The sequence below is a fragment of the Anguilla anguilla genome, chromosome 14 (genome assembly GCF_013347855.1).
Source record: "Anguilla anguilla isolate fAngAng1 chromosome 14, fAngAng1.pri, whole genome shotgun sequence".
Classification (NCBI taxonomy): domain Eukaryota; kingdom Metazoa; phylum Chordata; class Actinopteri; order Anguilliformes; family Anguillidae; genus Anguilla; species Anguilla anguilla.
In genome coordinates this window covers 8,288,467-8,312,737 of record NC_049214.1, presented here as the reverse complement: position 1 = coordinate 8,312,737, position 24,271 = coordinate 8,288,467, and the positions used below count along the sequence as shown (strand labels likewise).

At 43.1% G+C, this 24,271-nt stretch overlaps 2 protein-coding genes across 3 annotated transcripts in view; one reads left to right on the top strand and one right to left on the bottom strand.

Annotated features, from left to right (window-relative positions):
* The first annotated feature begins 12,651 nt into the window (after positions 1 to 12,651).
* On the top strand, positions 12,652 to 21,151 carry LOC118212698 (3-hydroxy-3-methylglutaryl-coenzyme A reductase-like). Its single transcript, XM_035390878.1, has 20 exons — positions 12,652 to 12,781; positions 13,406 to 13,594; positions 13,802 to 13,913; positions 14,035 to 14,122; positions 14,284 to 14,368; positions 14,475 to 14,580; positions 14,810 to 14,916; positions 15,028 to 15,147; positions 15,536 to 15,696; positions 15,936 to 16,177; positions 16,434 to 16,594; positions 16,710 to 16,904; positions 17,191 to 17,349; positions 17,704 to 17,861; positions 18,305 to 18,410; positions 18,636 to 18,806; positions 18,912 to 19,052; positions 19,194 to 19,352; positions 19,533 to 19,687; positions 19,956 to 21,151. Exons 2-20 carry the CDS (start codon positions 13,430 to 13,432, stop codon positions 19,975 to 19,977), a joined length of 2,613 nt encoding a protein of 870 aa, XP_035246769.1. The 5' UTR covers positions 12,652 to 12,781; positions 13,406 to 13,429; the 3' UTR covers positions 19,978 to 21,151.
* A 1,283-nt stretch (positions 21,152 to 22,434) lies between these two features.
* Positions 22,435 to 24,271, bottom strand: part of LOC118212699 (ceramide transfer protein) — a 40,706-nt gene continuing 38,869 nt past the window's right edge. For both annotated transcript variants that reach the window (XM_035390879.1, XM_035390880.1), the window contains exon 17: positions 22,435 to 24,253. The gene's annotated coding sequence lies outside the window, so the exon portion shown is untranslated. The remainder of the gene's footprint in view (positions 24,254 to 24,271) is intronic.

The following is a 24,271-nucleotide window of genomic DNA, read 5'->3' as shown; positions in this document are numbered from 1 at the left end:
ATTTAGTAGTTGTTGCAGTATGACATAGAAAGGGTGACAATTACATCAAGAATTTAAGCAGACTGTCTGTGCATGACCTTAATAACTACCAAAGATAGTAAAATATATTTATTTTAGATCATATTCGAAGAGACTGAAATAGGCTACTGATAGCGAGTGGCTTGAACCCTAACCCTAACCCTAATCCTAGCTCTAACCCTAACCTTAGCCTTAACCCTACCTGTAACCCTAAACCTAACCCTAACTGTATCCCTAACCCTAACCCTAACTGTAACCTAATCCTAACCCTAGCTGTAACCCTAACCCTAACCCTAGCTGTGACCTTAACCCTAACGTTAACACTAGCTGTATCCCTAACCCTAACCCTAATCCTAGCTGTAAATCTAACCCTAGCAACCCCCTAGATCAACTGCCTAGATCTCCATAGCAGCCTCCTAGTAACACCCTAACAACCAGCTAGAACACCTTAGCAACTGCCTAGAACACCATAGCAACTACCTAGTAACACCCTAGCAACCGCCTAGAACTCCACAGCAACCACCTAGCAACATCCTAGCAACTGCCTAGAACTCCATAGCATCCACCTAATTACACCCTAGCAACCACCTAGAACTCCATAGAAACTGCCTAGATGTCCATTGCAACCATCTAGCAACACCCTAGCAATCACCTAGAACACCCTAGCAACCACCTACAACTATATAGCAACCACCTAGCAACACCCTAGCAACCACCTAGAACACCCTTGCAATCACGTAAAACATTATTATTATTATTATTATTATGGCACTTGAAATAGTATATAAAAATGACCAAGGAATGTCGATTATATGTTTCTTCAAATTCACCTTTGTACATCCATCAAATGAAATGAAAGTGGGGACAAATAAGGTTTGTTCCTCACTGGGCCTCCAGTGAGGCAATATTGTTGGATCTGTGCTTATTGGATGCAATAATGACTTCATGCGGCAGTGAAAGCTTTAATTTAATTACTTAATTTAATTAATTACTTTTTCAGCCCAAAAAACACCTGATACAGTGTCACCCTCATAATCTTTCTCTCTAATATTATTCCATGTGGGAATAAATAATGGTAACTTTTCAAGCCAGGCAAGGATTTATCCCCAAGTACCACAGTAATGTCCAGAAAACTGGGACACCTTCATGACCTGAGTGCACCAGCTCAATCCCTGACTGCTCAGTTTTAAGAGTAGTATGATGTTTATTTTTTTATTTTATTTTATTGTTTGTTTGTTTTTTTTTACAGTTATGAATGCATTTTTATTAGTGTATTGGCAGAATTCATCGGGGTATACAGGAGACGTGTTGATATTGAGCACCATGGGCCAAGCAGCATTGAACTGATGGAAAAAATTTTGCCCATTCATGTCATTTTCAGAACTTCATCTATTTTCTGTTTCTGTGCAGAATGTGAGACACTGAGCAAGAGAATGTTTTGGTTTCTTCTTAACATGGTTGAGACAAACTGCTCTGAAAGCCTTTTTGTGCTTGCTTGGAGTCTATTCCACATTTCACATTATATCACATTACATTGCACACAAAAAGCTAGAGATTGTTCATAATTTTGGTGCAAACACACTCCACACAGTTTATTGGCAATACTATATAAAACCAGTCTCAAATTGTCCAATGATATTGTTTTGGCAATATTTCTGCAAGCCCTCAGATTTGACCCTTCACTGGAACAATAACTTTGTGTACTTTAGGGGCCTGGTCAAGTCACATGACACTGCTTAAGCCTGGAACACACCCTAAATACACCCTCCTTAAATCTATCTTCTCTACAGTGAGAAGCTACAGTAGCTACGACAGTGTGTCTTATCTGGATTTAACACTAAGATGCATGATGTGGAAAAATCCTTATTCAGCACAAAACCCACAGCCCACGCACAAATTTTCCCCTGGGGGCTGCCAAGCCAAGGGATAAGTGTACAGAGAAAAACAGACAGACAACATGGCTGGGCAACATCACAATGTTTTTCTTGAGGATCAATTCAATCCCAACATGCCTGCACTGACCATGGAAACTGCTGGCTGAACAGCTACAGTCATTATTAGGATGTGAAATAATTGTCTAGCCACCACCCACATGAAACGCCCAGATGTCAGCGGTCTCAGCTGGGACTATTGCAGTTTCATTAGCTCCCAGGATAGTTTACCTATTGCTGTGGTGCTTGACCTATCACGCGTGAAGCGGCAACGCTGGCTCCTCCCTGTATTGCATGTTCATGGAATCTGCAGCTCAGTTCCAGTGTGCTGGCTCTGTGCTTGTACACAACTTGTCTTTCTTTCATTATTTTATTTCAGTCGTCGTTTATCCTGAGAACTCAATAAATGACTTGGGGTGGCTTGCTGCTGTTGCTGCTTACTGCTAGCACTGGGATGCACCAGCCATTTTCTGCGCCCGAGGGAACGTAACTGGTCACCAGGGCATACACAATGACTGAGAGGAGAGTGTTAATGGTGAAGGCACTGTGGCAGACCATCAGCGAACATAGGCTGGTAAATATGGCAGTTCACCCAGTACTGCACCTGATTACTCATCGCATTCACCCTTACGTCTTTCCCTTAATTTTAACCATACTATAGGGCAGACCCATATCATTCAACAAAGACCGTTTATCTGGGACATCTATCAGGAGTCTCAGTTGCTTTGTCACTGTTTGTTTTTCATGTCATTGAAGCCATTCTTCTTTAAATAATTTATTTTGCCAGTTACATTAGGGCCCTTTTTCCATTTTGGAAGTGCTCTCCTGGCTGGCTAGTGGTATGATGTGATGATACCATGTGCCCCATATGAAGAGAATTTTTCAACATGGAAAGGGGAGGATATTTTCCAATGCAACAGTGAGGCCTTTTTTGTAGGCACTCATAAGGACCATTGAAATATGTATTCATAACAAGCTTTTGCTACCTTCTCACATTTCTTGCAGCTGTACTTCAGATAAAACTTGGATCAAGCCTGCCCATTCAACTCCATGTGGGTTGAATGAACTTTTCCTTTTTCTTTTTGAAAAGTCCTACCCCCTACATATTTTTATGCTGACACTACTAAGCTTTCCAATCACATACATAGCTTACTCATCAAAACATGGAAGAAAACATTCAATTATGTTGGTGCTTTGTTTATAATGTCAGTGATAGATGCAGAACAATAGGATTTATTATGTACTATAAATGACGAGGAGCATAAACAGGAAATGGGCTGCAATTGTAGTACAAGGGTGTTGCTCATAAAACATTCCCTGCTTTGCTCCTATCCCAGAAGGAGCAAAGCCTTCAGTTGGAAAGCAAATGTATTGGCAGTAGGATCTCCCCTGCTTTGTATTTGGCCTTTTGTTAGAAAGTCAAGGCACCATGAGAAACCTGAAAAGTCAGATTCTGTTTTTTAGCAACACGATTCAATGCTGCCAGGACTTCTTTTATCAAGAGTGTCAGTAAACTGTAGGTTTCCATTTCTTCTAATAACATTTATAGTACATACACATACCTGATCAGCTTCTAGTGGCACACATATTTCTACTTCATTAGACACACAAGCCAATGATACTTCATTTACTGTATGTTCATGTATGTCAACAGGCCTGATGAATCATGGTGCTTGGAAACAATTGTTCCAGTGACCATTTATTTTGTTATGTTTCTACGGATGTAGCAGCATAACAGTCCTCCATTGTCAGGACTGTTCTTTAATGTAGAGCAATCTTTCTTAAACTATGTGCCGGGACCCAAAATGGATCATGGAAGTGTATGAAGTGGGCCCTGGAGTGAGTCTGTAGTTCACTAAGCTATGCTAGTATGTGTATTTGATGCGTCCCTGAAAAGTACAACATTTTTAAGTTGGTCCCAATATTAGAGAGTATTTCTAATTTGGGTCCTGTTATTAAAAAGTTTAAGAACCGGTGGTGTACAGATTATAATACAGCTGAAAAGCCTAAGGGTGCCTGTTACGACCATTAGTGTAGATCCTGAGATGTGTGCAATTCAGATTTGGCAACAAAAACAGAAAAGTCTAACATATATTTGGGTACTATTACGTTGATGAATAATGGTAAAAGTGTGCAATTAGTTACACAATAAGTGCATGTTAGGTGTTTCTCTACAGCAGAGTGTTGATACTTTTGACATTTGTAACACAGACAAGAACTCGTACAACTTAGGTCTATGTTGAGGAAGTTCTGGGCGTAAAGCATATCAAAGAAAAAAATATGCACAATATGCTCAGTCATCAAACCAAGTGATTCTCCCATGGTCACATATGCAATGTCCACTGAATGCTGCTCTCACGTACACATACTGCAAAATAAAACCACTTGTACTGCTGAATTTGGTTGTACTGACTCTGCTGTCTGACTGAGAGCATCTGGGACCCAACAGAATTAAAATAAGAGTAAGATTGTTTTCACAATACACTTTCACATCTAAACCATGAAACAGGTGAACACCCAGGAAGTGGTTTGTCTGCCCATGCCAGCACTTCAGGCCATTGGACACAGCCTGGGGCCTCTTCTGTTTTCTACATTTGATTTGTGAGAGTTTTGTTTCATTTTTACAGGACAACAAACAAAAATAAAAAACTCGAAAGATTTGCAGTCATGCTGGCATTATGACAGAGCATGAAAAAGAAAAACAAGTTTAAAATTGGTGCTTATCATGTTTCAAGGTATGTGGCTTCATTAACCCTTTAAGGCTCAATCACCACTGGTAACTGAAAGCAATGGAGTTTGAGAATACTGGCATAGAATTTTCAAAAAAATATTCCAAAAAACCTACTCTTTAAAAAGTTAAACATTTTAGACTCCAACAGCTTCACATTTTAAAAGATCTCCCAGCTTAACAAAAAAGGAACGTGGATACAGTGAAGCAGCACCCATGCTGAATGGGTGAAATGACATCACCCGAGAAAACCTCAGCACAGAGTTCAGCACAATGCCTGTTAACGTGCAAACCAAAAATATCCCAAACACTCATTCAGTCAAGACCTCTGACATTCCCACACCATGACACAGCACCCCTCTCTCTCGCCAGCTACCACTATCTACAACTCTTCCTCTTCCTCGGAGTGAGATCACACCGGCTTTGGCCCCTCCGGAAAGGAAGTGGCTGCACGTTCTGTCGTGACTTGCAACAAAAAGCACGTGTGTTTTGTATGAGAGACTGTCATAACTGTCACAGTGCCATTAGTGAATCATCATAGTTATCATCGTAGTCTTCAGTTAGTGATGGACGTTCCTCTACTGTATGGCCTGAGGTTACATCACCATCTGTGACCAGGTCTAATTTTCAGATTCAGCTAAAGATGCAGGTCTTCAGAAAGAACAAGGAATCTTCTGTCCTTTAAGTTGAATAAATGAAAACATAATAATAATAATAATAATCATCATCATCATCATCAGCATCATCAACAATGATAATGCCTACAATAATAATCAACAATTCATCAATCAACAAACCTATCTTGATGAATTGGATACTCTGTAGTATAAAAAGACCTGTTTCAAGCATTTGATATCTAGAGCCTGATGGTGGAAGTTTGTACTCCAGCCATAACAGAAGGGAAGGTTTGGCATGCATCTTGTGAGCAAGGTTAGCGATGCACCGCTATTCTCACCAGCAAATTACTGAGATCATATTGTCAGAGTGGGTTTAGGCAGACAGGATACCAGGCCCTCACTTTTTTCCCTGGTCTGAATACAATCGCCCCTGTCATTGCTGTTTGGAAAAGCATTGCTTAATGGATTCTTGCTTCCTCCAAGAAAGACATCAGAACGCAGCAGCACAGGTACAGCCGTCCTGTTCTATATCCACATCTCACTGCCTGCCTGTATCCCATCACTGATTCACACAAAATCCTTGCCGTACCATTACAAGATGACTTATTTTCGCCATTCTGATCAGCTACATGAATGGTGTATGGCTTAATGGCACAATACTGTAGTTGACTGCAGTCATGCACAGCTTATTTAACAAACAACACCGCTTTTTTGTGCTGATTGTGGGAGAAAACAATATCCCTTATTGGACACGCAATTGCATTGTGGCAATACCATTAATCCCATGGCCCACAGTGCAATGCTAACTTTATTTGCCGAACATCCCACTGCACCTGAAAAAGATATTTGGCACAGTTACCTGAGAGCTGGTGTGACTGTTTTCTGTATAGCAGTATCAGTCCCAGATAAAGGACCATGATAAAGGTAAGCAAAGTCATACAGACCCAGTGATCCTCTTTATAAAACACAACATAAGTAACTCTATAAACACAATCACAACGCTCCATTGTGTTTACGTCATCCCTGTTGCCAACGTATCCCAGCAGATGTGCTGTTCGTGAATAAATTCATTGTGTTCCTCATTTGCAATGAAAATGTACTTAGAGGTTTCTATGGTGTTTGCATTTCTAAAGCTATTGAAACATACTGCACAAACATAACGTAGCTAAGCCATTCTTATGTTACAATAGAGTGTTGTTTGTTGGGTTAATATTACACTTAGTGATTATAAAGGCTTCTGTGCCTTCTGGGTGATACTGGTTTTTGTATTCCTGAGAGTACCGCAGACGTTTTCCACTACTGTATGTCATTCTAGATAAGAACCTCTTAATCTGAAAAAATAACATTCAAATAAATAATAATTATTTACCTTTCCTCTCTTCTTGTTAAGCATTAGCAGGCTCTTTAGTTTATATTCTAACATTTTGTATAACAGAATAATAAAAATATAACCTTGGTTTATGAAAGCAACTAGACCTTTCTTTTGCTGGATCTATAGGCAACATTTGTTCAAACCACATTTCATGCTTCCTGTAAATTTTTCCCACCCCAAATATTAGAGACATGGGACCTTACTGTGGCCAAACAGAAACAGACATTTTTGTCATAACTGACTTTATTTCAACCGAATGTATTTCACTGACGGACCCTAAAGATTTGGGGTACAGTAAAATATTATACCTGCACTGTCGGCTGTATTTACAGTACGGCAGAGCTGATCCACTGCTCGCCCTCAGTAGCTTTGTGTCCACATCCATCATGGAAAAGTCTTACGGATCTAAACAGTCATTGCTTTTTCAGTCACAGTTCTGTTCCTCCTCTACCAGAGCCTCTGCTGTTTTGATTTCTAGCAGAGCTTTCAACACTGAGTAATAAATCTATCAGTCAAACTGTATTTCATACTATGTCTACACATACTTCATAAGCAAGTTATCACAGAGCACCGAATGGTAAACCAACAAACTACCAGTTTCAAAACTTTATACTTATATATGAAAGATATAACAGAATAATTGGTTCTTAGCAAATCAAATTATTTCATTGTTAAATTGCCAGAGATATTCAGTTGTTACAAAGAACACAGAGCTACATTATAATGAATCTATTTTAGTTTCTAATCACTTGTAACAGAAACCAGCTGGCTTGTGAGTAGTGATTTAGCCCATTTAAGAGTGCGGCTGCATTGATTTTTTTTATTTAGTTCTGGGCTTTGTCCGATAACCATCTCGTACCTTCAGAAATACAGACGGAAGGCAAAGAGCCAATGCAATTTTCAACAGTAGCTGTGCTTATTCAGATGGGATGAACTAGGCCTCCTTTCAGAATAAAAAAGGAAATTCATTTTAGTGTTCTGCCTTGAAGTGCATACTGACATTCCTGGCCAGTTCTGCATGGATGTCTTCAACTTCTAGAAGGGAATCCACTAAGGAGCATTATTTCCCTTATGTCACTGCTGAACATTTTTAAATGGAAACAATGAAACGTTTGGCATTAGTTCAGCTCTAAAAGTTTATATGAATCCAAAGGGTACTATATAGCGTAAAACTATTTAACACAGAACGTTTTTGCTGTAGTCTATGTAAAAAGTACACGACTGCAGAAGAATCACAGTTATCACTGGAGATGTGATAAGTAATACAAAACTTCAGTAATCCACAGGTCAGAAGGCATGAGAGAACTGAAATACCCTTGTGTTCAAGCATACATTAGCGGGTCTGGTTTGACTTCTCTGCAACAGGTCTTCTTTCATAAAACCCAGGTATATGCTTTCTGAAGGCATGCAAAAATAGGAGAGATCTGAGAGATGTACTATTGCTTATTTCAATCTCCCACAGTAATGGTATTAATCCCAGGACAGCAAATGCATGATTCACGTACTGTACGTGCATACTTCGCTGACTTTATATGGATTATTGAGTTATGCAGACACCATGACATGCGTAGAATTGTTCTGATGTGTGTGCTGCCATTGAGAACTCAAAATAAACAGTGACACACCGAATCAGACCTCTCTAAGATATCATACACAACAAAAACATACTTGGGTGCCAGAGTTAACAGTGTTAATGAAAGGCCATTTTCAGAATAACTGACATGCAACAAAGGATCTCAGTGTCCTCGGAAACTGTTTCAGCACACGGCAATGGTTTCGCTATAATAAGGCCAGTGTTTCTCCATTGAGTACCAGGGGAATTGGTTTCAGGCTGCCTCCTGTCCAATTACACACAGTGAGTGTGTAAAGTCAAAATGGATTATTTATTCAAAGAAGTCCTGCTCGTGAGACAGACTTATTCAAGCTGTCGGACTTACTAGCTGCTAAGATGATGTTGCATAATTTTTAAGCGAGGATGATTATTTATTCAAGGATTCCAAGACAGACAGGCAGTTGTCTAAAGCTTTTCTCTTGCATTCCCATAAATAACAAGAACCCTCCAAGCAGCATTAAAAGGGACAGTGTGACATAATTCCTGAAGTATTACTAAAATGGAACAAACATAACAACATAACCAGAAGTATGCTAGCCTTATTCATCTCCCACTTGTGTGCCAGTGCCTATTAGTAGATGTCAGTGAGAGATACACCTTTTCTATACTGAATACTAACTCTGTAATCAAGTTGAGGGTATACAATAGGGACTCATTATGGGAAAAGAGTTATCAAAGGAGTGCAAATATTTCAGCTCCAGTGCCCCTTTCACAGAAATTGGGAGTAAAGTGGTGGCACAAGAGGCAATTCCAACAATTGGCTATTTCAAATCTGGGTACAAACAACAGGGGGTGGGTGTTAATTAAAAAAAGCTCTGTACTGTGATTTCCTGGTATCCCCTGCTGTTGCCATAAGTGCCTCCATTGAGAAACGCCACGGCCACACCACAGGAACCCAATGCACAAGCCTGGTGCTACGGGGTCCATGCCCTCTACATATCACCAGCGAATTTTCAGCTATTTTTCTTTGAAGAAAAACATGCATTGGCTTAAATATCAATATACCACAATTCACATTCAATATGTTTGCTCTATTTGTGCAGTAATTTCCAATATTTTCAAAATGTTCTAAACCCAGATGACTGCTGTATTTGATCGATTCACTGATTATAGCACATGTACCATCACTATGGTGATTTCCATGTCCTTAATACCTCTTTGACCATATTACAAAGGGTTACAAAGATGAGATATGTATTAGGCTGCAATTAATCGTAATCTTGTTCCAGATTTAGGGAAACAAGCAATTATGGCAACTCAAGTTGTATTATAGTACGTAATAATACGACAAGACGTATTATAGTAAGTTCAAATGTGAAACAGATTTCCCATGCTGTTAGCCCCGGCTGATCACAGATTGAATGAATAAAACAGCTCAGTCATTCAGGCCAAGTAATAATGATCTTTAACCAGAGGAAATGGACTCTTGGCTCTTCCGCTATGGGATGATAACCATAGAACTTAATCACAGCTGATGGACTGAGGGGGTGACTGACAGGATACACTGGGACTGAGAGTCCACAGATGCCTTCTTCGGGCATTGGCAGTACTGTGCAGATGTGCCTGTGGAATACACACGTAGGCATTGACACTTTTAGTTTAGTTTAAATTCAAAATGGATTTATGCAATAAAAAAATATTATTTAATGTAAGTGTATATAAAAATAATGAAATATGACTCATTTCTGTTCCATCAGGATTTCATGTATTGCTACAAAGTAGTTTATTTATTCATTTTTACATACAATTCAAATTTGTTAATTAATTGTAAGTCTGGTGCTTTAAAGTGCCTATCTGTATAAACAGTAATACTGATGAAAACATAGTAGTGAATGTAATTTCTGCTGCCACCTGCTGGCTTATACTATAACTCCTCTGGCATCCTTATGAGTAATACCACACACATCTTGAAAAAGACCTTGAGTCAGAAAATATATTGTGTTTTGTCTTTATATTGAAAGGCTGTACTTGTCAGGTTGTCCGCTAGTGGAAGATTACAACATTTGTAGATGAAAGCAGCCTATTTGTCCCATATTAGCTGGAATATAGCATACACAAAATGATGCACAGATCCAGTTGTTATGGGACATAATTCATCTAGTAACTCTGAAAACTCTGAAAAAAGTTTTGCTTTTTTCTGGTTGTATTGTTTCTGGTCGCATTTTAAGTTTTGTAAAAAGCTTAACATTACCTCAAACATTACCTACATTACCTCCAATATTTTCATTCTCCCAAGAAAATGACCACCGCATATGTGCGTGCACAAATGCATTTTTATCTATGCATGATACCACAGGATGCAAAAAAGCAGACCATAATGAATAAATCTGAATAAGTTGATACACCATTCAGATGCATAACTGAATATCATTTATTACTCTGATGTGAAAAGAAAATTTTGGGTTTCAATATCAAGCACCAATTTCCTAAATACTTTATTTCAGATGGCATTCAGCACAGTTAATTAAAGAGATGGTGATGTTGAGCTGCAAAAAAATCTCTTTATTTTGAAGCAAATTCTACATTAGTTAAACAATTCATTTGGGGGAATGAATGAAAACTTTGCAAAATCATCATGAAGGTAAACAATCCCACACCTTGTTCCTTTTCCCCCCACGTCTAATTACCTGCCCCCCTGCTCCTGTGATGTGTGTTCATGCAAGGCAATGACTATTTGGCCCTTTGTTTTTTTTTTGCGGGACAGGTCAAGTACTGACATTCTCCCTCGTTTGTTGTTTGTTTGTTCATCCATACTTATTTTTCTACATACAAAAGGACGGAAGAATAAATTGAACTCTTACAAATTTCACAAGTCATATAAACTTTGTCTGACCATAAGGTATAAGCAACACAATTAAGGCCCATTCATATTTCAGGATGTTCACTAGTATTGGACTTCATACATATTCTACCCTTCAGTTTTGGAGTATTCGCTCACTAGAATGGATACATCCAATTCTGCTAAGGTGTAAGATTAGTGAGAGTACACGCCACAAGGTGGCAGTGCCTGATTAAAAACCCTCAGCTGTTGCAGACGTTGACTTTCACATTTTGAGACCCTATTTTAGCAAATGGCTGTTCATTCAGTGCAATGGTGGGAATTGTCATAGACATTCTGTCCAGGCTTACTGGTTTAAGCGAGCGCCTGCAGGATGTTTTGGAAGCAGACAGTTACGATGCCATTTCGGATGGTCCAACTGGACTAAAGGTGGAGAAACAGGCAACACAAATATTTCAGATACAACACTTTTCTTTACAAAATGTTGAACATATTGTTATCTAAAAATGAACTTAGTTAGTGAACCAGCAGACAAGATTGATTCTGGTTTTTTATTTACCTCAGAACTGATATGACTCGATAGAAGCAGAAATTATTATTCAGTCAATTAGGTCAATTATCCTGGGAATTACAATACCAACCAAATGTACCAACCCAGCAGCAAGGTGTATGCTCTTGTAATCTGCCACTTAACTGCGATGGAGTGGGTAGTTTGGAATTTGAGAGAGTATATTTATCAAAGTTGTCAGTAATTTACACAAGCTGCACGCCTGGTTACATTTTCAGTACGTTCTCTATCTGAGGGCCAAGTCTTGGGAGCAAGCCTTGTGACTGACTTGTACCAAATGGAAACCGTAAATACTAGTATGCCAACCAGAAGTACAGTAGCCTACTCTACATTGCATAAAGTATGTGTGTCTTCTGGTTCTAGGTTCTAATACAAACCCAGGAGCAAGCTATAGCCACCCAGTCCTATGCCACACACGCTCGCACACATACGTGTTATTTGCATAACAAATAACACAAAACAAATAACACAAAAAGGGGCGATATAGCTCAGGAGGTAAGACCGATTGTCTGGCAGTCGGAGGGTTGCCGGTTCAAACCTCGCCCTGGGCATGTCGAAGTGTCCTTGAGCAAGACACCTAACCCCTAACCTCTAACTGCTCTGGCGAATGAGAGGCATCAATTGTAAAGCGCTTTCGATAAAAGCGCTATATAAATGCAGTCCATTTACCATTTACCATTTGCATATCTGAATTTAAAATCGAACACTGAACAACATACGCATGAAATTCTCAGGAATGGCTTTGTCAGTGGACAACACCAGAAAATCCATGAGCTGTTATATTAATATTTAAATTGTTACTAGAATCCGTTTTGAATGCATTGATAAGTTACCGCGCTTCATCAAAAATAATAGTTTAGGAAATATTAAAATATACGTTAGCACGTGACGCTTAACCTCAGCAACGCGTTCGGGTTTGGCCCGACAAATTTACAAACAGGTTACTACTCCTAGTCTCCCTCATGACCACGCCTCTACGAACGTCACGTCGTTCAGACTGCCACTGAGGTCAAAACGGTCTCAAGATGCTATTGGCTTTCATATCTGTGACGGAACCGTTACAATGTTTTCATCCGGATTATATAGCGAGCTAATAAGTAGCTAAGAACCAGAGCTTCGATGGGTCGGATTTTGAGAAACGACTTTAAAAAGAACGGTATGTAAAAATAATGATGTACCCGTCTATTCAGCTTTAGACTTTTAAGAAATATTTATTTAGTAGACTACATAAATACCAGTGTCTTGCTTGCTAAAGACGTGACCTTGTTATTAACTAGCAAATTACCCGCTATGCAAACCATGCTTGGATTATGGACATCATATTAACGACAGGCTCACATTAACTGACGAGACACTATCAAAACGAACTTTGTAAATGTGTCGTATCATTTGGAAGCAAAAAACTTGCATTATCTTTAGTTAGCTACTTAGTCAGATAGCTAACTAGAGTTAACGCCAGCTAAATTAAGTAATGCAGCCTACTACTAGTGAGTGGAGGGCTCCATGGCTAGCTAACAGTAACAAGCTAGCCAGCTAAAACATGAGTTCCTGTGGTAGTTCGTGGTTAACTTTACATAGTCTAAATAACGCGCATTGAATTTGATGAAAATAATACTTCAGTAATCTACTTTAAATAAAACCATAAATCTATTTCTTGATCAATCGGTGTTTTTACTTCTCTGTTCTGTAAGTTGTGCATTGATGTATAGGTCCTTTATTCCTCCGTGCAAAGCCTTGATTAAAGCGAATGACCGTCGCGCTGCTTTTCCTGGTGTTCCAGGGGACTCCGTGACATAGCCGCATCATGCTGGGCTTGCTGTTCCGCATCCACGGCCTGTTCGTGGCCTCCCACCCCTGGGAGGTGATCGTGGGGACCGTGACTGTGACCGTCTGTCTGATGTCCATGAACATGTTCACGGCCAGCGACCAGCTCTGTGGCTGGAACTATGACTGCCCCAAGACAGAGGAGGTAAGAACGCCACTTCAGGAAGGATTAAAGGGGACAAAAAGAAATGATAATGACATATTCATAAAGGACCAACGGTCATTTTTATTGAACTGTTTTCACACAGATTATTTTGGAGCTTTAAGACTTTAACGGAGATGCAGACACGACTGTCTCAGTTTTGAAATGCTTAAACTGATTTGTTTTAAATTAGGCCTTTGTTTGTTACAGCAAATCCTGAGCAGTGACATCATCATCTTAACAATCACAAGATGCATAGCCATTCTGTATATTTATTTTCAATTCCAAAATCTGCGACAGCTTGGTTCGAAATATATATTGGGTAAGCATTTTAGTATAATTATTTAATGTACTCATTCAATAATTTCTGTGCCGCCATGCATAGAAACATGCATATATAACGGTGGTTTATCATGTAATATTGCGCTTTGTTTTTTCATCAGGGATTGCTGGTCTTTTCACAATATTTTCCAGTTTCGTGTTTAGCACTGTCGTTATTCATTTCTTGGACAAAGAGCTCACAGGCCTTAAGTAAGTACATTTCTCGGCTATTCTATCTAATATTTTTCAGTATCCTGTGATTAGATAACAACAAAGTGTGTTCCATGTCACAGTGAACTCACAGAACTGGCCCATTCACGTTGGCACATGCCTTTTGTACAGAATATAAAGCTGTCCATTCATTTTTTCAGCGAAGCATTGCCTTTCTTCCTGCTACTGATTGACCTCTCCAAAGCATGCGCCCTGGCCAAGTTTGCCCTAAGCTCCAACTCTCAGGTACCCTCAACAAATCCAGCCATTCTGTCTCCTTTGGAATTGAAAATGCCTAATCGGTGAGATGTTGTTTCTCGTGTTGTGTGAGAATAAATGCCTTGTCTCCTAGGATGAAGTGCGGGACAACATTGCCCATGGAATGGCCATCCTGGGTCCTACGTTCACTCTGGATGCCCTGGTGGAGTGTCTGGTGATTGGGGTGGGCACCATGTCTGGTGAGTTTTATGTCTGATTTGTGGAAGCTTTAAGAAAAATGCACTCATTCGGAAGCCTTGGTTAAGAGTTGAAATCCCAGTGAAACCCTACTTGTGGGAGTAGTAATCTAGTTCATTGTTTAGGTCATTGTGGCCACAGATGGTTTTATTTATGCTCAAATCTTATGTTACAAAGTGTTGTTTCCCGCTGCACCTCACTTCCTGTTTTCCCTTCCCTGTCTCGTCCCAGGTGTACGGCAGCTGGAGATCATGTGCTGCTTTGGCTGCATGTCCGTCCTGGCCAACTACTTTGTGTTCCTGACCTTCTTCCCTGCCTGTGTCTCGCTGGTGCTGGAGGTGGGCTTGCTCTGGTAGACTCTTGGGGAAGGGGGGTAGTTAGCGGCCATGTTTTCTGCAGGTTAGTTTTTTTACTCTTCCTTTTGGTCCCCCCCCCCCACCCCCGTGCAGCTGTCCCGGGAGAGCCGTGAGGGGCACCCCATCTGGCAGCTCAGCCACTTCGCCCGTGTGATGGAAGAGGAGGAGGACAACAAGCCAAACCCTGTCACCCAGAGAGTGAAGATGATCATGGTGAGGGTTTCAAACGCTGCTTCAGACTTCTGGTAGGGCACTGTCTGGTGAAGAGTGGGGTTATTTGTGTCTTTCCATACTGATAATACAATTGTCACATTCAGCAGTACAACAAAGTACAATAAATCCATACAGAATATATGCAGTTATTCTTAGGAAGAAATTATAGACATAGGGGTAGATGTAGTCTCAGTGATTCTGGTCTATGGCAGGACAGCTTTGGAGGTAAATCCATCTTTCAAAGGATGCTATGCTCTGAAGATGATGAAAGTGGGCTTATTTAACCTAGAGAAGGCTTTGCTGTTACAAGAACCTTGCTGTGTTCGGAAGAGGTGACTATGGAGGTAGAATTTGAAGATTGGGTTGCGAGTTTCATTCCGCCTTCCAGTCTCTAGGCCTGGTCCTGGTCCACGCTCACAGTCGCTGGATGACAGAACCGTCCTCCCAGAACCACACGATCGAGGGGCCCTGTGTGGCTCTGAGCCTGAAGGACAACGTGCCCAAGAGGATCGACCCAGAGAGGCCCCTGTGGCTGCTCCATCTATTCAGGTACCCGCGACAGAGAAATATCCAGTCTGTCTATTAGGCACGACTGTGTTCGGTGCCAATCCTGGGGGGGGGGGGTAATCAGACATTGTGGGGATAGGATAGGAACTTCTTATCCTCCACCCTCGTATTTTTTCCTGTTTTCTTCATGGTCTGTCGGCTATGTTGAATGTACTATGGAATACCTGTAATTTCCCTGGATATGTGGCAGGGTACTGGAACCGGGTGTCTTCTCCACACAGGGCGGTGAGCATGGACATCGAGCAGGTCATCACTCTGGGGCTGGCTCTCCTCCTGGCCATAAAGTACATCTTCTTCGAGCAGGTGGAGGCGGAGTCTACGCTGTCTCTAAGCAACCCCATGACCGGACCCCCGCCGGCCCCGAGGAGGGGCGGGGATGAGTGCTGCAGGGCGGAGCCGGCTCTGCCCTGCTCCCAGCAGGGTAACGCCCAGCAGCCCAGCCACCTCGCCAAGGAGCACAAAGGTGGGTTTAGCAAAGGTCTCTTATTCAATAAAAATGTCATTTTTCAATTTAAGTAGTGTAATTAGCATAAGAAATAAAATCGGTTGCGGAACTAGTACAACAAAGAAACAAAATGAATACTAATAGTTATAACAATTTACAAAAAATCTAAAAGAGTAGCTGTTTCTTTCTCATGCTGTGTACAGGCTAACTGTATTGTATACAACTTGTGTTGCTACAAACTGTGTTATAGCCGTGTCTTTTCCTGTCATTGCAGCTGAGGGGGTCTGCCCTCTGCCTGCCGCAGGGGAGCCAAAGAGCCCCTTACTTTTGGGAAGAATGGCCACAGTGTCGGAGTGCTGTGTGGACGCGGCGCCAGAAGTGGCTCCAAAGCCCCGCCCTGTCGATGAGTGTGTGTCCGTACTGAGGAACCCAGAGGTATGTTTGGCCCCCAGGCTCCCGTTGCTCTCTGTGTGACGGCTGCTCTTGGTCACATGCAGCGAATGCTTTGAGGGTTGTTCAGGACGTCATTGGCGCGTTTGACACGTTCCAGATGGGTGCCGGTTGCCTAAGCGACGCAGAGGTGATCTCCCTGGTGAAATCCAAGCACGTTCCTGGGTGCAAGCTGGAGTCCCTGATGGAGACGCCCGAGCGTGGAGTGGTCATTCGCCGGAAGATAATCTCCTCCCAGCTGCCCAGTCCCTCCGCCCTCACTGGCCTGCCCTACAAGGACTATGACTACTCCAAGGTACAGTCACGGGACCATTAGGGCTCAACCTTAGCATTCCTTCATGGCTGGTGGAATGCATCACCTTCAAACCAAACGGTCTTGTGAGGTGTGTTCTTATTTTCTCAAAAAAAAGTACATTTAGGGGATACAGAGCGAACCTTTAGCTTGCAGTGTAAGAATGTCATTGAGTCCTTCAGCTTGTCATTAGTCTAAGTGTGCAGTTAAATATAGTGTAAATGGACGGTTCAGCTGTTGGGTTGGGTTCTCTTAGTGAAGTGACATTGTTGACCTCTTGCCGGGACAGGTGGTGGGGACGTGCTGCGAGAACGTGATTGGCTACATCCCCGTGCCGGTGGGAGTGGCCGGGCCGCTGCTCTTGGATGGGAAGCAGTTTCAGGTCCCCATGGCAACGACAGAGGGCTGCTTGGTGGCTAGCACCAACCGAGGGTGCAGAGCCATTGCTGTGAGTGAAGGCCTGAGCCTGACTAATTAGGGACGCACTTCTCTGTTAGCATAATCCACATTATAATAATGGATGCATTTTATACCATCAATCAATTTGTATTTTATGTGCCATCAATCGATCGGTACTTTTGTACAGCACCATTTACAGTCAGTTTGTCACTCAGCTGCACTTCCCAGAAGAGATTTTTAAAAAAGGAAAATAAATTCAATTACGCTTGTCTAAAAAAAACTGGAAAATGATTGTCGGACTCCACTACAGGCAGTAGCTAGCGCAACAGACGAATGTGGTGTTAGCCTTCAGAAGGCTGTGTAAATAGCGGTCAGGTAAATGCTCATGTGCGTCTCCCCTCAGCTGAGCGGGGGCGTCAGCAGCCGGATCCTAGCGGACGGGATGACCCGCGGGCCGGTGGTGCAGCTGCCTTCTGCTTGTCAGGCCGCCGAGGTCAAGGCCTGGCTGGAGAACGCAGAAGGATTTGCGCACATCAAGGAGGCCTTCGACCACACCAGCAGGTAGGGCTTCCCCTGTGTCAGACGGGCCGCTGTGAGGACATGCATTGTGAGGACATGCTGTGAGGGTGCATTGTGAGGACGTGCTGTGAGGATGGTTTGTGGGGACGTGCTGTAAGGGTACATTGTGAGGACATGCTGTGAGGGTGCATTGTGAGGACGTGCTGTGAGGGTGCATTGTGAGGACATGCTGTGAGGGTGCATTGTGAGGACCTGCTTTGAGGGTGCATTGTGAGGACGTGCTGTGAGGGTGCATTGTGAGGACGTGCTGTGAGGGTGCATTGTGAGGACGTGCTGTGAGGGTGCATTGTGAGGACGTGCTGTGAGGGTGCATTGTGAGGACGTGCTGTGAGGACGTGCTGTGAGGGTGCATTGTGAGGATGCGCTGTGAGGGTGCATTGTGAGGACACGCTGTGAGGAGGAACTGGCTGCTTCTGCTCCCACAGGTTTGCACGGCTGGAGAGGCTGATGGTCACCCTGGCCGGGCGGAACCTGTACATCCGCTTTCATTCCACCACTGGGGACGCCATGGGCATGAACATGATCTCCAAGGTCAGCGCTGGGTTCTGCTTTTCGGGAGTGGGCTGGTTATAAATGAACTCGTAACTGGTTGTGCAGTATGTCGGTGTACAACACTGAACTGACTTAATCTGTGCTGGTGGGGATGTGGATAATCTCATTGTGAAACCTCATTTACACTTGAATGTTGCAGGCACAGTAGTAAACAGTATTGTGTGTGTGTGTGTGTGTGTGTGTGTGTGTGTGTGTGTGACACAGGGCACTGAACAGGCACTCTCCAGGCTCCAGAAGGAGTTTCCCGAGCTGCGCATCCTGGCCGTGAGCGGGAACTTCTGCACCGACAAGAAGCCAGCCGCCATTAACTGGATCGAGGGCCGAGGGAAGTCTGCGGTGTGCGAGGCCACCATCCCAGGCAGAGTGGTCCGGGAGGTAACCAGAGCGGCCCCCTCCGCGTTCTGTCTGCCGGCGCGCCGCCCCTGCGTGGGACCTGCTCTCCTCGAGCTTCCTCTGAAAGTTTGTTTTTCTTCCTCGAAGGTTCTGAAGACCACCACAGAGGCCCTCGTCAGCCTGAACATTAACAAGAACCTGGTGGGCTCCGCAATGGCGGCCAGCATCGGGGGCTTCAACGCGCACGCGGCCAACATCGTGACCGCCATTTACATCGCCTGCGGGCAGGTGATAAAACCCGTTTCCGTCTCCCGTTTTAAGCAAGTGCATAAAAAAACATCTCCTTAAGGAGTTCTCCTTAAAGTGCTTGGCCCGAGGTGCTTGGATGGGCGTCCCGGATAATGGGTGTTATTTTTTGGCTTGTGGCAGGACCCAGCGCAGACGGTGGGCAGCTCAAACTGCATCACGCTGATGGAGGCCGCGGGGCCCGCCGGGGACGACCTGTACGTCAGCTGCACCATGCCCTCCATAGAGCTGGGCACCGTCGGGGGGGGCACCGGCCTGGGCCCCCAGCAGTCCTGTCTGCAGGTAAAGGAGCCACCGACAGCCTTCTGTCCCGCAGGCTGGGGGCTGGGGGCTGGGGGCCGGGGGCTGAGACTGGGGGCTGAGACTGGGGGCTGAGACTGGGGACTGGGGACTGGGGACTGGGGACTGGGGGCTGGGGGGACGATTCCACCAAGCCCAAACCTATGGAACGCTGCGTTTCAGATGCTGGGCGTGCAGGGGTCGAGTCGCGGCTGGCCCGGGGAGAACGCCCGGCAGCTGGCCCGCGTGGTGTGTGCCGCCGTCCTGGCCGGGGAGCTGTCCCTCATGGCCGCCCTCGCCGCCGGTCACCTGGTCCGAAGTCACATGATACACAACAGGTACGGGCCCCGCGGTGCGCTGGGTCACTCATCCCATTACTCAGGAGTAACTCACTAAGGCCTGATAATCAGAGATTAAGCTTAGAAGGCTATCCCCACCACGTCAGAGTAAATACCTGCTCTCTATTTTTAGATCGTCTGTAAGCAAGTTCATAATACTGTGCGAGATTGTAGTATGGTAGTATATTCCTAAACAAGTAACCGATAATATGTCAGGTTGCTCTCCAGGGAATTAAGTGTGCACTATGGATTTTTTCTGTTTAAACAGGTCTACAGAAAGCTTGCAATAAACTCCAGGCGCATGTACCAACAAAGCAGCCCGAACACGGAATGTACACTAGTTAGGATCCTTCAGACGGGGGTAGAACAATCCCACAATGCCAAGCCTGCTGAAGTCTAACCTCTACGTGACATCCCAGTATACAACACCAGGAGGGAAACTCCCTGCCTGGATGGCAAGTTTAAACTACAGATAAAAGCTGGATCACTTCATGGCGATTTTGACCGATTGGAAGGCAGTGTGATCTGTGAACACGGCTGAAGCTCATGCCACAGGAATCGATCCCTTCTCCAGTTGGTGGTTTGACAGTCTGCACTACGTCAACAGGGTCCAAAGGCCATGGGTGTGAATGCTTGTTTGTTTTTGAGTGAAGCCACGTACAACTGACAAACGTGTCATGTACTTTAAGTCCTAAATTGAAATAGGACCGCCCAAGTCAATTTTATGACTTGGACATAATTGTAATATTCTGCAGTTCGGCTCAGCTTACTTGGAGCAGGCTCTCTCTGCTGGAAATTATGGTAATTTAAATAAATTATGGTGCTATAGTATTATAAGAGAATATAATATATTCTGGTATGAAAGAACATGAATATGGATTTAATAGAATGTGTCCATTACTATTTCGCTTTTTAATGGATTTGGCTTTTTAGTCAAGGGTCAGTTAACATGGTCATGAAGAATATGGTTTTTAGCACGTACCAAATACAGCGTATGGTTTTACTTTGCACTACAGTAGTAAATATGAAGTGATTCCTTGAACTATAATTGTAGTTATTTTACTTGAATGTGTGGTTCCTGTGAACAGGTTAAAAAACTGCTGGACAGTCATGTTGTACATTTTGAAAATGGAGAGATTAAGCACTACTAATTCAGGTATTCTGCACAATTGTAAGACGGTTTTTTGCTGTCTATAAATTGCTTACTTTCAAGTGTCTGCATGCTGTTTTGTATTCAGCAGCTAGTCAGGTTGTCCTGAATGTGATCTTCAGTTCAGTGGAGATAAATGTGCGTGCGTGTGTGCATATTTAAATTCAAGATATGACAGCTGTTATCACAAGATATGTGCTGAGACTGGAAAGTACATTTAATCCAGCTGCAAAGCAAGACTATCATTTACCGTCAACAACTATGTCTTTTGTACTTCTTCAGTTGTTCGAAATAAAAAGATGACTTATTTCTTATTGTGGTCTGTTTCATGAAATTTAAAGCCGAATTGTTTTGCAGTTTGATTGAATTGCCCAAAATAAGGTCTTGTCAGATTAATTTTTTAATTCGTATGTATTTTTGTGACAAAGTACAATAATAAAACAGACCTAGTAGTTGTTCTTTCTGAAATGCACAAGTGCGATGACATGATTGTGGACTGTGTCTGGGCACAGCATCACATTACAATCAGTATTCAGTAGAGATCAGTACTGTACAACTGCAGAATTGAAATTTTCTTAATACACTATATCTCTCTGACAATACACTATAAAAGTACAGCATATTTCTATGTACCATTGCACTTTATAGAGCAAATCTAAAACAATTTTATACATGCACTTCTATAAACAGTAAAAGTGCAGAGAAGCAGGTTAAGATGCATTTGTGGCCCGTGTATACGCTAAGTGACTTTGGACTGTATATTGTGGACAGTGAGTTGGGCGTGGCCGAACAGAAAGTCCCTTGAGACAGCTTAGTGAGGTAACAGCACTCTAGTCACCAGAGGCAGAGCCAGCCAATCAGCTGTCTGCATCAACCTGCCAGTGCAGAGGCAGCAGGTCTGTTTAACACCAATCATCTCATTCCTTGAACCTCTTTAGAACTCAGTGGTTAACCTCAGCAAGGTTAAACGTCAGTCCAGTGCAATTGGCTCTAATTTACTAAGACAAGAGAACCAACACCAGGAGCTCTGTCCCCATTCTGCCAACACTTGCCAACAACTACATTGCCACAGATAAAACTTTTATTGAGATGAATCCATTTACACTGCTAACCAGGCAAATCTGCCAGAAGGCAAATTAAGTTTAATCTAACTTTACGTTACATTTTACAGTACTTCAAAATAAGTACAGCCAAGTATCCATGTTCATTTTCAATACCTTTATATCTTCAATACTGTATTCAAATAGGACGTTATCATAACAAGACTTGGTTTTCCGTTTTCCTTTTACAGAACAGAATCGAGAATTTAATAAAGCTCCTATAAACACATCTATACACTGACAAAAGCATCGTAAGACAGACGGGGACACCAGAAACAAAGACAGGAGCGTCCTGGCACAGAATGAACTGCGCTGCCGAGTTTAAGGAGCTGGGCGTGTCCCCTCCCAGAAACCCCTTCCACACATTTCATATTATAGCCGAGAGGACGCAGATAGCCGGATACACACGGAATGAAAGAGAACTCCGATCCTTCTTGTCCTTTATCACAGGAACGCGAGTAACACGGACACTGCAACACCAGCCACCGCACACAGCCTTTAGTGTAATCATTTTATTTACAGAACATTTCCCCCAATGAAGTACATTCAGTGCCAATGCAACTAATGAGAACCCAAAACAGATAAACTCCCAACCCCCCCACCACAGCTCGTCCAGTCTTCTGAGAGGACCCAAGTCAAAAACGCATCCTTTCGCGATGGAATCGCGGGAATCCTTCCCCTGCCCGAAGGGTGAGAGGTCAGCGATGGGCCGCTCGCCTTTTTTTGACTAAAAAGCGCAAAGCTGTAGGCAGGACTCTCCACAACGACAGACTGTCCCCATTGATTGCAAAATCACAATGCTCCTTAAAAAGAGATAAGAAATTGAAGTGAAATGTTAACCCCGCTCCCCTTCAAATTTCTATATAAATGTGCTTTTCGAATAAAGAAATAAAAGCTAAAAAGTATGTCTTCTCTTGTTGACATCATCTTGCTGGAAGTACCCAGTGATAGATCATATGCCCTGCTACAGTGGGATAAGACTGAGGCACTTTCTCTAGTGATTTTATTGGGTTTACACCCCACGTATCTCCTTTTCTCTAAGGCATATGAAGACTCAACAGTCACCGAGAACATAAACACATTTTTACAGACACATTAGATGTGCATTGTTGATAAAATGATATGTGAATCTAACGGACAATACTTGAAATGTTCGTTACCTGCACCAACCACACACCCCGCCCCCCCCCCCCCCCAAAAAACCAAAGAAAGTCACTGAATGGAACGGAAAACGTTCTTCTCATCCTCTACGGTTCAGCGTAGAATGCGTGAGCCAGGGCAGTTAACGTCATGGCCAGCTTGGACATCCCGCTGTTGATGAAGAACACAACTTGGTCGAAGCCCAGCGGCTCGCTGTTAGCCAGCCCTGGACTGGCGTTGCGTTTGGAAAAGGCCAAACAATTTATTGCTTGACTGGTAATGCCTTCACCGCAGTTCTCTGCTATCCGGCTGGTAACGGTTCTAAACTCCAGACTCAAAGCCTGTACTGTAGCAACGTGGCCTTCTTACCTCTTCGTGAATCACACCATCTGTCGCGCTCGTACAACGAAAAACATGGTAGAAATATAGATTTATGACCAAAAAAAAAAACCTGACAAAAGAAACGAGTATCAACTTTTCAAACTCTTCCTCCATCGGACACGGCGTGCGGTCTTCACCAGAGAGACGAGTGAAAAGACAAAGGTCATAGGTCATAGGTCACAGGTCAGTAACAGCCCTCAGGTTTCACAAACAAGACAATTGTTTAAGAAAAAAGGCGACCTATCGTTTGTCATTTTAGAAAAATTAGCAGCATGAAATTAAGCCTTGAGACCAGCGATTATACAAAGCAAATCCAAACAATCCAAAACAAATCACAATAATATATATATATATAAAAAGACATTTACAATTAGCAGGACCAAAATAGACTCGGTTTATACTCAACCTTCAAAATTGCCATATAAACAAATTACATATTTACCAATATTTAATGTTTTGACAGGAAAAAAGCAAAAGAAAAAGAAAAAAAAATACACATTTGGCTATTCACTAGCAGTTCTACAGTAAGACGTCAGCGCTAATGATCATTAAAGCCTTCGAACCCCACTTTGCAGAGAATGGCGGTGATGTAGTTGGTGGGACCACACAGGTAGGGAGTTCTGGAACAGTCTGCGGAAGGTGGGGGGGGGGGGGGTATCGTGGCGAGGGTCCATGCTGCCGGCCGGTCCTCCAACACCTGGGGCGTCTGGTAAAGTGTGCTGGGTGTGGCCTCCGCCAGCAGGGGGCAGTGCAGGGCAGGGCAGGGCAGAGCGGGCAGGCCGCAGTACCAGGGCTCTGTGCAGACACAGGTTC

Coding starts and splice junctions, on each gene's coding strand:
- LOC118212698 (XM_035390878.1), top strand. CDS start 13,430: ATGCTGGGCTTGCTGTTCCGCATCCACGGCCTGTTCGTGGCCTCCCAC. Junction 14,581..14,809: donor TGGGGTGGGCACCATGTCTG/GTGAGTTTTATG, acceptor GTCTCGTCCCAG/GTGTACGGCAGCTGGAGATC. Junction 17,862..18,304: donor GCCTTCGACCACACCAGCAG/GTAGGGCTTCCC, acceptor CTGCTCCCACAG/GTTTGCACGGCTGGAGAGGC.